This window comes from Garra rufa, chromosome 3 (genome assembly GCF_049309525.1).
Source record: "Garra rufa chromosome 3, GarRuf1.0, whole genome shotgun sequence".
Taxonomy (NCBI): Eukaryota; Metazoa; Chordata; class Actinopteri; order Cypriniformes; family Cyprinidae; genus Garra; species Garra rufa.
Genome location: NC_133363.1, coordinates 51878421 through 51891304, shown reverse-complemented (window position 1 = coordinate 51891304; position 12884 = coordinate 51878421). Strand labels below are relative to the sequence as shown.

The window sequence follows — 12884 nt, the reverse complement described above, 5'->3', positions numbered from 1 at the left end:
ATTCAGCTTTAAAAACCACAGGAATAAATAACATTTTAAATATATTCAAATAGAAACAGATTTGTGACCCTGGACCACAAAACCAGTCTTAAGTCGCTGGGGTATATTTGTAGCAATAGCCAAAAATACATTGTATGGGTCAAAATTTTTGATTTTTCTTTTATGCCAAAAATCATTAAGAAATTAAGTAAAGTTCATGTTCCATGAAGATTTTTTGTAAAATCCCTACTGTAAACATATCAAAATGTAATTTTTGATTTGTAATATGCATTGTTAAGAACCTAATTTGTACAACTTTAAAGGTGATTTTCTCAGTCTTTTTGATTTTTTTGCATCCTCAGATTTCTGATTTCAAATAGATGTATCTCAGTCTAATATTGTCCTATATTAGGACATATATTAGGCTTATTTATTGAGCTTTCATATGATGTATAAATCTCAGTTTTGTCAAATTTAACCTTATGACTGGTTTTGTGGTCCAGGGTCACATATTTTAAATAGTAATAATATTTCAATATTTTGCTGTACTTTGAATCAAATAAATTCAGTCTTGGTGACCAGAAGAGACATTTTTAAAAAAACATTTTTGACTGGCAGTGTATTTATTGTGGCAAACACACGACAGCAATACTAATAATGTAACTTCAACTAATAAAGTTCATCTTCAACCACTAACCTGATGTTGAGAATGGATTTGTTCTTTCTAAATAATTAAAAAAAAAAAAAATATTATATATATATATATATATATATATATATATATATATATATATATATATATAAAAACACTTCACAAAATGTGTGATGCCAAATAGTCTTTAATAATTTCGTAAGCAAAAATAAAGCAAATTTTAAAAAGGTTTAATGATTCAAATCTTAAAATCATTACCGACAATTTAGAAATGATCTTAATAAAGAATCTTCACAGAAGATAAAAATCAGATTCTGCAGATCGGTCTATTTAAAGTGAATGAAAAAGGTTCTGATCTCCTTCGGATGAATGGTAACATTGAAGTCCTGGGTTGTGCTGCTGAAAAAATCTGTTCGCTCTGTAAAAGGAGAAAAAAATCCAGCAGTTAATGGGTCTGACATTTCTCATCACATCTATTCAATCTGATTTAATTACTTGTCAGATTGAGTATAGTGGTTTCCAATCATAACTGAGATCTCACCTTCTTTTCGAACACTTTCATCGGTTTTCCAGCTCCACCTCTGGAGGTCTGATATATTCCATGTTCCAGTGAGGGAACGCTCCTGAACTTTGGTTACTTCCCCTATGCCCCTCATAACTTCCTGTTAATTAATTAATTAATTAAAGAATTTACTGTTAAATGGCAATGCTTAAAAAAAACAAGAAAAACAACAGATTCAATGTACCTTCAGGTTAATAGTGGTGGGCTGTGATAGGACTGGGTCTTCTCCTTCTTCATACAGGTGTGTGATCCTCAAAAGAATACGGTCAAAGTCTATCTCAGACTTTCTCTCTCCACCTTGGAAGGTAATATATACATTTTAAGCGTACTATACATTATATTTTTTCCTGTTTTATTGTGTATGGTATATTCTTGCCTACCTGAGTTGAGACTGTGGAGGTGCTGGGTGTGATCAGGACTGTAGTTCCAGCCAGGGATGCTAAGGGTCTGAATGTGGAGGTTCTGGGGCAGCGCAACCGGCTGAACAAACGGCCCTCTAAATTTCTCTCTCTGGTTCCATGGCTTTTCTGTGTAAGGGAATGTGTTTTACTTTTCTTTGTCTCTGCTTGCTTACCAAAATGTACAAAACACACAGATATGATATGGAAAACAAACATTTTGTTATTGTTGTTCAGTACACTTTAGTAAAGCACACTATCTTCTAAGTCTGCCCCCAATAGGCTTGGTAGACCAAAATTTGATTAGTCTGTAGTCGCAAAAAAAAAGTGCCAAAGTCATCTCTAAAAGGAGAAGTCCAGTTCCAGAACAAAAATTTACAGATAATGTACTCACCCCCTTGTTATCCAAGATGTTCATGTCTTTCTCTTTCGGTCGTAAAGAAATTGTGTTTTTTTTTTGAGAAAAATATTTCATGATTTTTCTCCATATAGTGGACTTCTATGGTGCCCCGAGTTTGAACTTACAAAATGCAGTTTAAATGTGGCTTCAAACGATACCAAATGCAGCTGTAAATGATCCCAGCCGAGGAAGAAGGGTTTTATATAGCGAAACGATCGGTTATTTATTTACTTTATTACAATTTATATACATTTTAACCAAGCGGCAACCTCCCGCTCTCTCTATTGAAACCAACACGGAAGTGACTTAAACTGCAGTTCATCGACTGGCCCCTAGAGATATAGACTCCCCATGTTAAAATGCTCAACTTTACAGCAGAAAAAAATGTTTACAACCTGGTACAAAAAGTGTTTTTGGTCTATATAGCTAATTTTGCCCTTCATGACAACTGTAAAGTGGGGGGTTAATTTTTTTTATAACTTATCCGTTTAAGTTATATTAAGCCTTAAAGTTCTGCATAATTAAGGGCGTGGTCACTTGAGTGACAGGTGGATTGCTGCTGCTGTAACCACTGTTGCGCTAGGCGGGCGTGGTTTCAGCAACCAGCTCCACCCACGTCCCGCCTCTTTGCCCATATTCGATTATCCGGGAGTGACGCCCACTATGAGCTTCAAAAATGCTCTTTAGAAACTATGCGTGACATCATGGACACTATGTCCATATTTTTACAGTCTATGGGTCTTGTCTTGCTCTTCCTGAACTCAGTTTTTTCCCGGTTCAAGACAGGGTATGTCGAAAAACTCCCATCTCATTTTCTCCCTTAACTTCAAATCTTCCTAAATCGATTTTTCTTTGCAGATTCACTTTGCAAACACTGAGTCGATACTTCTGCAGCGATGTAGATTTTGAAATGATTTTTAAAGTTGAGGGAGAAAGTTTGATGGGAGTTTTTCGACATACCCTAACTGTCTTGAATGGGGAAAAAAACAGAGTTCAGGCAGAGCAAGACAAGAGGAGTGTTTGAGGTTAAAAAGTATATCAATTGTAATTTAAAAAAAAAAAAAAACGATAATTTTGCTAGATAAGACCCTTCTTCCCCGCATTTGGGATCATTTGAAGCACATTTAAACTGCAATTTGGAAGTACATTGGAAGTCATGGGCACCATAGAAGTCCACTATATGGAGAAAAATCCTGAAATGTTTTCCTCAAAAAACATTATTTCTTTACAATTGAAGAAAGAAAGACAAGAACATCTTGGATGACAAGGGGATGAGTACATTAACCCGAAAACAAAGAAAGCACTAGTTTATCAATAAATCATTGAAATGTTAATGCAGTCTCCTTAATGTTTTTCTCTGACACATTCATAACCATTTCTTCTGCCAGCGTGCTGTGGCAAGCTTTATGCATGCGCTTGAGCGTTTATTAGGCTATGTAGACAATTAAAGGCCAAATTATTATAGTTTAAATGATTTATTAATAAACATGCAATTCGTCGATTAATCGCTTAAAATGAATGACTACTGGTCGACCAGAAAAAGTTTTAGTCAAGAGCAGCCCTACTTTCTTCACATTTTGGTATTCTTCACCTCTTTTAGTTATTTTTAATGAAGAGGAGCTGAGAACTAAATAAAAAACAGTCTAGCAATGCCAGTATCTGCAAACTCACGGGGTTGGTCAATGGGAATAACCACAGGTCTGTGCTGCAGCTCTAGTGCCTCCTGTTGGTACATAGATGACAAGGCAGAAGGGGAGCCCATCATCATCCAAAGAACTGGCCGCACCACAGAGGAGTCATTAAGAGTCAGGTTATAACCCAGATTCCACTCCTGGTTGTTCCAAAGCCGCCTATGAAGCATCACCTAATGCACACACAATTCACAGATTACAAATGGTTTATAAAACTCAGTTGGGTAACAGAGAATGCAAATGCTAAATGCGAACACTTACTTCTAGTTGGCCCTGACTTAGACTGGCCACTCCATGAGCTCTTTCACTGAGGAACACGACTCTGCTGGAATCATCTTCTATGTATGCCGCTCGTACCATTGGGTAGTAATTCTGTGCATGTAAACACAACAGGCGTATGTTAAAAATAAGCACATATCTTAACATACAACAAACTGGTATGATTTATGAATTTTAGATGTAAAGAAACCTTACACGAGCGACTGTGTTGTTGACAAAGGTCTTATATGTCCTTTTCATCATCTGATAGCCGTTGTTATCAGTAAACAGTGTTCTGTTATTCTTCAGACTTGTGCGGGTTCTGAACACGGTCTCTCTGTTCATCTCTAGAGGGCCCACTTTATAGCTCTGCTCCAATCTGAAACACGCCAGCTGGCCTTCAAACCCTACCGGCACTCTGGTGACCACAGAGTAAGTGTGGTTCTTGTCTTCTTCCTCTCTGCAGAGAGAACATTTTAACAAATTTTAGACCTGAGAACTTCTGGATTTTTACGTTTTTGGATAAAATATGAGTGGGCTGCAAATAAGGCTTATCTTAGTTACTATCTGTTTCTACTCAAAATATCTAAAAACATTTTTAAATTAAGATGCATTTACTAGATAAGCAAAATGACATAAGATATTTAGTATTTTTTCCAGGGGGGAAAACTAAATTAAGTGCAGTTTGCTTAAAATTTGTAAAATTATCTGCCAGAGTAGTTCACTTTCAGAACAAAAATTTACAGATAATGTACTCACCCCCTTGTTATCCGAGATGTCCATGTCTTTCCTTCTTCAGTCGTAAAGAAATGATGTTTTTTTGAGGAAAACATTTCAGGATTTCTCTCTATATAATGGACTTCTATGGTGCCCCCGAGTTTGAACTCCTAAAATGCAGTTTAAATGCAGCTTCAAAGTGCTCTAAATGATCCCAGCCGAGGAATAAGGGTCTTATCTAGCAAAACGATCGGTTATTTTCTAAAAACATTTACGATTGATATACTTTTTAATCTCTACACAGAGTACACATAGAGCTAGACAAGACAAGCATTTGAGGTTAAAAAGTATATAAATTGTAATTCTTTTTAGAAAATAACTGATCGTTTGCTAGATAAGATCCTTCTTTCCTCGGCTGGGATCGTTTAGAGCCCTATGAAGCTGCATTTTGGAAGTTCAAACTCGGGGGCACCATAGAAGTCCATTATATGGAGAGAAATCCTGAAATGTTTTACTCAAAAAACATAATTTCCTTACGACTGAAGAAAGAAAGACATGAACATCTTGGATGACAAGGGGGTGAGTACATTAACTGTAAATTTTTGTTTTGAAAGTGAACTACTCCTTTAAGATGCAGTCATACAGACTAACATTTTAAATTCAGGACATTAAAAAACACTTTCTCTTTTACCTGTAGAAATACTGACGTATTTCTGAGACAACCTTCCCCGGCACAATCTCCATGGCCACAGATTTGTATGCACGAATGGCTGAGCCGTTGGCAGTAAAGATATAGTTGTCTGAGATTGGCCCGGCGTGGACATCCCCATTAGCCTTATACTCCCAGAAATCCTGCTGTACTCTAATTCTCATCTTTTCAGACCTGTAATGGATAGACGAGGTCAGAAATTCAATTTAAATGCTCTAGTGAGCTTAACTGTGGCAATCTGATTTATGAAACGTATTAAAGGATAACTTGCCTGTCTGTGATGCTGTGCAGAAGGTTTGTCTCTTGGTCAAACATCAGTTTGTAGCAATCATTCAGCACTGGTAATAACTTCCTACCTGTCCTCTTCCACTGGCTCACATTCTTCTTCTTAAATTTCACTACTCTTGCCACATGAGTCGCCCCACAGGCAGACCCAGTGTCACTGTGGGATTGTGGGAACTGCACAATGTACTTTCTGTACTGCAGTCCACCCAGCTCAACAATGAAGAACAGATCGTAGACAGTGGAAGACTCCATCAATTGCTGGATCTGCAGTTAATTATTGAGTTTGTTATTAGTTGAAACAACATATGACTACATTTCATGATAGAAGCAAAAAATGGGATAAACGGAATTAATATGACAATAAAAAAATATGTTTTGCTACCTGAGCAGGTACTGCCTTTCCTTCCTCGTCAAGCACAACTGCCATTGCATATGCAACAGAAATATTAATATATGTTGAAATGTTCCAAGCAAGTGGGTTGTACACGATGATATGCTGTTCAAGAACATTTTCAGAGTCTGAAACAACAACAAAACATTTATTAGCCAATACAGCCTTTGATCAACCAAACTATACTTCACATTTTTGCTACTGATGACTACTAATGATGGCAAAAATTGCAAAAACTGCAAACCTGCAACATGTGCTTTCAATAAACAGAATGTTTCTGTGCGCTTGTGTGTTGTTAATCAAGGTACATATTTTAATTTAATAAAAATTATAATCAATTATTTAAATTTATTTGTTTTTTAAATAATGTATAGTAATAATGTTGTATAATAATGTAATATAGTACTTATGGAAGCCTGTTTTCACCACTGAATAAAAAATTAAGAAAGGTAATTGCAACTTTTTATCTCACAATTCTGACTGTTTTTCTCGCAATTGCGAATTGCAATTCTGATTTTCACAAACTCGGAATTCTGACTTTTTTCTCAGAATTGTGAATTTATATCTTGCAATTCTGACTTTATAACACGCAACTCACAATTTTGAACATGAGTCTTTTTTCCCCCCTCAAAACTCGACTTCATAACTCACAACTGCAAGTTTATATCTCACAATTCTGAGAACAAAAGCCAGAATTGCATGAAAACTAAGAATTGTCCGATATAAACTCGCAATTGGTAAAGAAAAGTCAGAATTGCGAGATACAAACATGCATTTGCTAGAAAAAAGTCTGAATTTTGAAATTTTTATCTTGCAATTCTGTCTTTCTCTCAATTGTGAGTTTATAGTCACAATTCTTAGAAGAAAAAAATCAGAGTTGTGTGAAAAAAAAGAAGAATTGTGAGATATAAACTTTTTTTCTCAGAATAGAGTTATCTCGCAATTGTGATATTTTTTCTCAGAATTATGAGTATATATCCCAATATATCTCAATTCTGACTTAATAACATGCAACTCACAATTCTGAGAACATATCAGTCTTTTCCCCCCCCCCTCAAAACTGGACTTTATAACTCACATTTGCAAGTTTATATCTCACAATTCTGAGAAAAAAAGTCAGAATTGCATGAAAAAATTATGAACTGTAAGATACAAACTTGCATTTGCTAGAAAAAAGTCAGAAGTGTGAGGTTTTTATATCTTGCAATTCTGACTTATTTCTCGCAATCGTGAGTTTATATCACGTATTTCTGAGAAAAAAAGTCAGAATTGTGAGTCTATATCTCGTAATACTCTGAAAAAAAGTCTGACTTTATAACTTGCAATAGCAAGTTTATATCATGCAATTCTGACTATAACTTGCAATTGTGAGTTTATATCTTGCAAATCTGAGAAAAAAGTCGGAATTGCCAGTTTGTATCACACAATTCTTAAAAAAATCGCAGACTTGTGAGATAAAAAGTAGCAATAATCTTTTTTGTAAGTAAGAATGTTTTAATCATGTTTAGTAATGCATTTCACATATCACTGGTCAAACAGGAAAATATAAGATTTTATCACAGAATATAGATCTATATGCTGAGAAGAAAGATTTAAAGAATCTAAATAAAGAAATGTACCAGTCTTTACTGTGGTGGGTCTGGTTTCAGGTGGGTGACTGATGTCATTGGAAAGTTCAAGGGTTTGTGGAAGCAAGAATATCGCTGCCATGAGCTCCTCAGCGCCCATCATGCCTTGCAAGAGATGCTCCATGTACATTTCAGCCACTTTGGGGGATTCAGTCCCTGTGATGCCATCATGATGCTGAACCTGGAACAAACCAGATAATGACCAGTCAATTTCTAGTCATGCACAAATGATTAGTGTCTTAGCAGGATCATGTTTGAATTAAGCCTGAACAATAATTTAGTAACAGACAGACATTAATGATTTTGCAACTAAATAAAATTAAATTGCAAATGGCATGCTGCCAAGAGTTGCACAAAAAGAAATTGTTGTGGCATGAATACATGTTTTAAAACCAGGCACCTCTGAGACAGCCCACCGCAGGGCCTTGAGTTTGTCTAGAGCCCATTCTTTCTGAACTGGTCCGTCTGGAAAGCTGACACGGTATCTAGTGAAGAGAGACTCTGCTGCATACAGGAGGGAACTCGCTCGTCTCGCTACTCCTTTCAGAACATTTCTGGAACCATAGAACCCAGTCCATGCCTGAAATGGTTCTGGAAAATTAGTATAAAACACAATTTAGGACCGTTTTGTTAACCTTTTCAAATGCCAAGGGTTTTCGGAAGCAGAAACTTCTATAGTGGTGAATGGATGTAAAATGTTAGAATTTCCTGTCACTCTCTTAGCTGTTATATTACAAACACTCACACAGCAGTGTGAGTAGTTTTAGTTACTAGATGTAGTAATTGGTGTGTTTTTGTCACTTTTACTAGTTTTATTTGTTTGTTTAGTATAATGACCCTGGGAAAAGGTCTATGAAACGGGTTTCTCACAAATCTATAACATTCAAATTATAAACCTGTTGAGTAAGGAAGGAAGTCTTGGTTTCCTCTCACATCCCAGGACAAATTTGTTTGGTGCACCGTCTGAAAATAGTCCTTTAGTGTGGCATACTGAACTGCAACTCCATACTTGTCACTGTGTGCGTTGATGTAGTTCATTAAAACATCCATGTTCATAAACTGCATTGAAGCATTGAAGAATTGCTTGTCACAGCCCTGTAAATACAATATACCCTTGTAATATGAGTAAGTGAATATGTAAAAGAAATATGGTATGTGTTAGTCTGTGGTATGATAGAGCTGAACTGACCCAAGGCCAGAGAACATGACTGGTTCTGAACCACTGGGCCCTCTGTTTGATGTTGTCCACCATGGTCTGTGCATAATGCTCCACGGATTCTGTGGTCACTGGCAGACTCATGTTGGGGTATATGCCATCTTTAGGAGGGTCCGGAAACAGGGCAACACCATTCCAGTAAAACCCAGACCTGGACACAATAACAATATATATTAACAGCATGCTCAAATATGTTGTGTGTTCAAATTCTTTTTTTTTTTTTCATAGAACAGTTTACATTTTTATACGCTACCATACAAAAGTTTGAGATTGGTAAGAATGCTCTCATGCTCACCAAACCTGCATTTATTGGATTAAAATTACAGTTAAAAACCTCTAGTACTACAATATATTATTACAATTTTAAATAACTGTTTTCTATTTTATTATTTAAAAAACATTTAGTCATTATTCTATTAGTCATCTATTCTGATTAAGAACATTGAATATTTTTGTGGAAAAAAGTTACAATAAATTCCACTTTTCATCTTTGAAGCCGAATTTCTTTTAAATAAAAATCTTACTGACTTCAAATGTTGAATAACACTGTATAAATTAATAGACATGTATTTGCATGCTAAACAAAAATATAAGGTGTTACAAACACCTAACCTGTTAGAGAAGGGGATGTATGATGGTGTGCAGTAGCTGAACTGGTCCATTGTGTGTGTGAATATCTCTTGTTTTTCTTTTAAGGATGATGAACCTCTCCACACAAACTGCAATTTCTACAAATACAGATACAATATTATTACACGTATCAATTTATTATAATGTAAGCTGCATTTATTCTGAAAACTGAACATGCACAGCTGTATTATACATTTTTTCCAACAAACCAATGACGCAAAAGAGCAACCTTGTTTTTCTGCATGTCATCTTTAAGGTCATAGTCAATGCGAGAGATGAGGTGAGCGTCAAACCCCGCAAGGGCAAAGAGGACGGGGGTGGTGGCTGAGGCACCAAACGGGTCAACATGCCATCCGAAACGTGGCCGAATGCCAAAGGTCTCATACAAGAAGCCGTGACCCTCTACAACCCAGATGGAGAAAGAGAATGAGAGATGGAGATAAGAAGATCTTTACCTACACGACCAGTCAAAAGATTTTTTTATGTTATTTAAAGAAGCCTCTTTTGCTCACCAGGCCTGCATTTATTTGATCCCAAGTACAGCAAAAACAGTACAATTTTAAAATATCCTTACTATTTAAAATAATTATTTTCTATTTTAATATATTTTAAAATGTAATTTATTCCTGTGATTTTAAAAGCTGAATTTATAGCATCATTACTGCAGTCACATGATCCTTCAGAAATCATTCTAATATTCTGATTTGCTGCTCAAAAAACATTATTATTATTATTATTATTATGCTGAAAACAGCTGGGTTTTTAGGTTTCTTAAATGAATAGAAAGATCCAAAGATAAGCATTTATCTGAAATAAAAAGCTTTTGTTACATTTATACACTCTACACCAGGGGTCACCAAACTTGATCCTGGAGGGCCGGTGTCCCGTAGAGTTTAGCTCCAACTTGCCTCAACACACCTGCCTGGAGGTTTTAAGTATATCTATTAAGACCTTGATTAGCTGGTTCAGGTGTGTTTGATTACTCTGTAGGATACCGGCCCTCCAGGACCGAGTGTGGTGACCCCTGCTCTACACCATTAAATTTTATATTGACTCCAAGCTTTTGAATGGTATAGTGTATAATGTTACAAAAGCTTTTTATTTTAGATAAATGTTAATCTTTGGATCCATCTACTCATCAAAGAATCCTGTAATGTACTAAACTGTTTTAAATATTGATAACAATAATATTAATAACGTTTCTTGAACAGCAAATCAGCATATTAGAATAATTTCTGAAGGATCATGTGACACTGAACACTGAAGTAATGATGAAAATTTACCTTTGACCACAGGAATAAATTACATTTTAAAATGCATTTAAATAGAAAGTAGTTATTTAAAATAGTAAAAATATTTCACAATATTACTGTTTTTGCTATATTTCAGATCAAATAAATGCAGGCTTGGTGAGCAGAAGAGATTTCTTTAAAAACATTAAAACTCTTACTGTTCAAAAACTTTTGACTGGTAGTGTTCATGCAACATTTTTAACAATATCACCATAGTGATAATTAAATAAGATGTCACACAAATATGGTAATCATTCAGCACTAAAGTATTTGTAAAGAGTTTCACGCTCAAGCACCTGTGAGCTGAAGAATGGCATCATCTACATCAGTCACTGCTTCATCATGCATCACCTGACCCCCGATTATAAACTCCAGACGACCCTCGTCCAGCAGCTGTCTCACCTGACATACAAAAACAAGTCAGCTTAAACCAGAGGTTTTCAATCTTTTCTGACGGACCCCAAATATGATCATCCTCATAAGGGATCTTAAAATTTTAAAATCAGCTATATTTCATATATTTATACAGACCTAATTTATACATAGTACTAGAGTACTGTTTTCAAAAGAATTTATTTGAATTCTTTTTAAATCAATCTCTCTCTTTACACCTTCTTTTCAAGGACCCCCAGTACTCCATTGCAGCCCCCTAGGGGTCCCAGGACTGCAGTTTCAAAAATCCCTACCTTAAAAACAATAATTTAAAGGAGCAGTTCACTTTCAGAACAAAAATTTACAGATAATGTACTCACCCCCTTGTCATCCAAGATGCTCATGTCTTTCTTTGTTCAGTCGTAAGGAAATTATGTTTTGTGAGAAAAACATTTCAGGTTTTCTCTCCATATAATGGACTTCTATGGTGCCCCCGAGTTTGAACTTCTAAAATGCAGCTTCAAAGGGCTCTAAACAATCACAGCCAAAGAAGAAAGGGTCTTATCTAGCAAAACTACGGGTAATTTTCTAAAAAAAAAAATAATTACAATTTATATACTTTTTAACCTCAAATGCTCATCTCGTCTAGCTCGGCAAGACAAGCGTTTGAGATTAAAAAGTATATAAGTTGTAAATGTTTTTAGAAAATAACCGATTATTTCGCAAGATCCTTATTCCTCGCCTGGGATCATTTAGAGCCTTTTGAAGCTGCATTTAAACTGCATTTTCGAAGTTTAAACTTGGGGGCACCATAGAAGTCCATTATATGGAGAGAAATCCTAAAATGTTTTCCTCAAAAAACACCATTTCTTTACGACTGAAGAAAGAAAGACATGAACATATTGGATGACAAGGGGGTGAGTACATTATCTGTAAATTTTTATTCTGAAAGTGAACTTCTTTAACTAATTTACCTTCATTATATAAAACCACCTAAAAATACATTTCTCAGTGCTTACCTCTTTCTTGTGCCAATCTGTTGCCACATTAACCCACCAGAGACGAAAAAACTCCTGCTCAACTGCGATGAATTTGCGGCTTTTGACTCGAGACAGCTCTTCAACTACACTGCTGTACACATTGCTGCCGTATGCATGCATGCTCTCCTACAACAGAGAAGTTTGACAACACTGTTGATGATAGCTCCACTTACGAAAACATACAAGTCACCAAATATCTGCGTTTTACCTGGACGGTGTACACCCAGCCGACATCCATATGACTGTGAGGAATGACAAAAGCTTGAATCGGCTCAGCTGCATCGTTTTCAGAGACTGTCATGAGCAACAAAACGAGAAAGAAAGATAAAAACATCATTGCCACTACAATATCATCAAAACATCGTAACCGGTGTTTGCTAGAGTCTCATGACTGCGTGTGACCATTTGCGCATGCGCGCTTTTACTTCCCATTTCATTCGCTTTGTTTATTTTTTTTTATTTAAGCAAATATTTTCATATTTTTTACTCGTTTATGTGTTTATTTATTTGTTGGTTTAAGATTCTTGCACACAAAATTGAAAAATAAATCTCAAAAGTTAAAAATTACTTTCTTACCGATGTTTTCCAAACAGCTACTTTGCTGCGATTTCCTCAAGTAAGTTTTAAAATATTTGTGTGTTCAAATAATACTACAAAAGGAACA

The 12884-nt window shown here is 35.6% G+C and overlaps 1 protein-coding gene across 1 annotated transcript; it reads right to left on the bottom strand.

Annotated features, from left to right (window-relative positions):
• Nucleotides 1–800: 800 nt before the first annotated feature.
• Nucleotides 801–12609, bottom strand: LOC141332181 (epididymis-specific alpha-mannosidase-like). The gene is made up of 19 exons (XM_073837290.1): nt 12429–12609; nt 12200–12346; nt 11105–11210; nt 9746–9918; nt 9499–9614; nt 8860–9037; nt 8567–8765; nt 8071–8261; nt 7662–7851; nt 6034–6170; nt 5638–5915; nt 5349–5540; nt 4157–4400; nt 3944–4054; nt 3663–3855; nt 1574–1720; nt 1378–1490; nt 1173–1293; nt 801–1049 (listed from the first exon to the last, which is right to left on the bottom strand). Exons 1-19 carry the CDS (start codon nt 12555–12557, stop codon nt 958–960), a joined length of 3057 nt encoding a protein of 1018 aa, XP_073693391.1. The 5' UTR covers nt 12558–12609; the 3' UTR covers nt 801–957.
• Between the last annotated feature and the right edge of the window lie 275 nt (nt 12610–12884).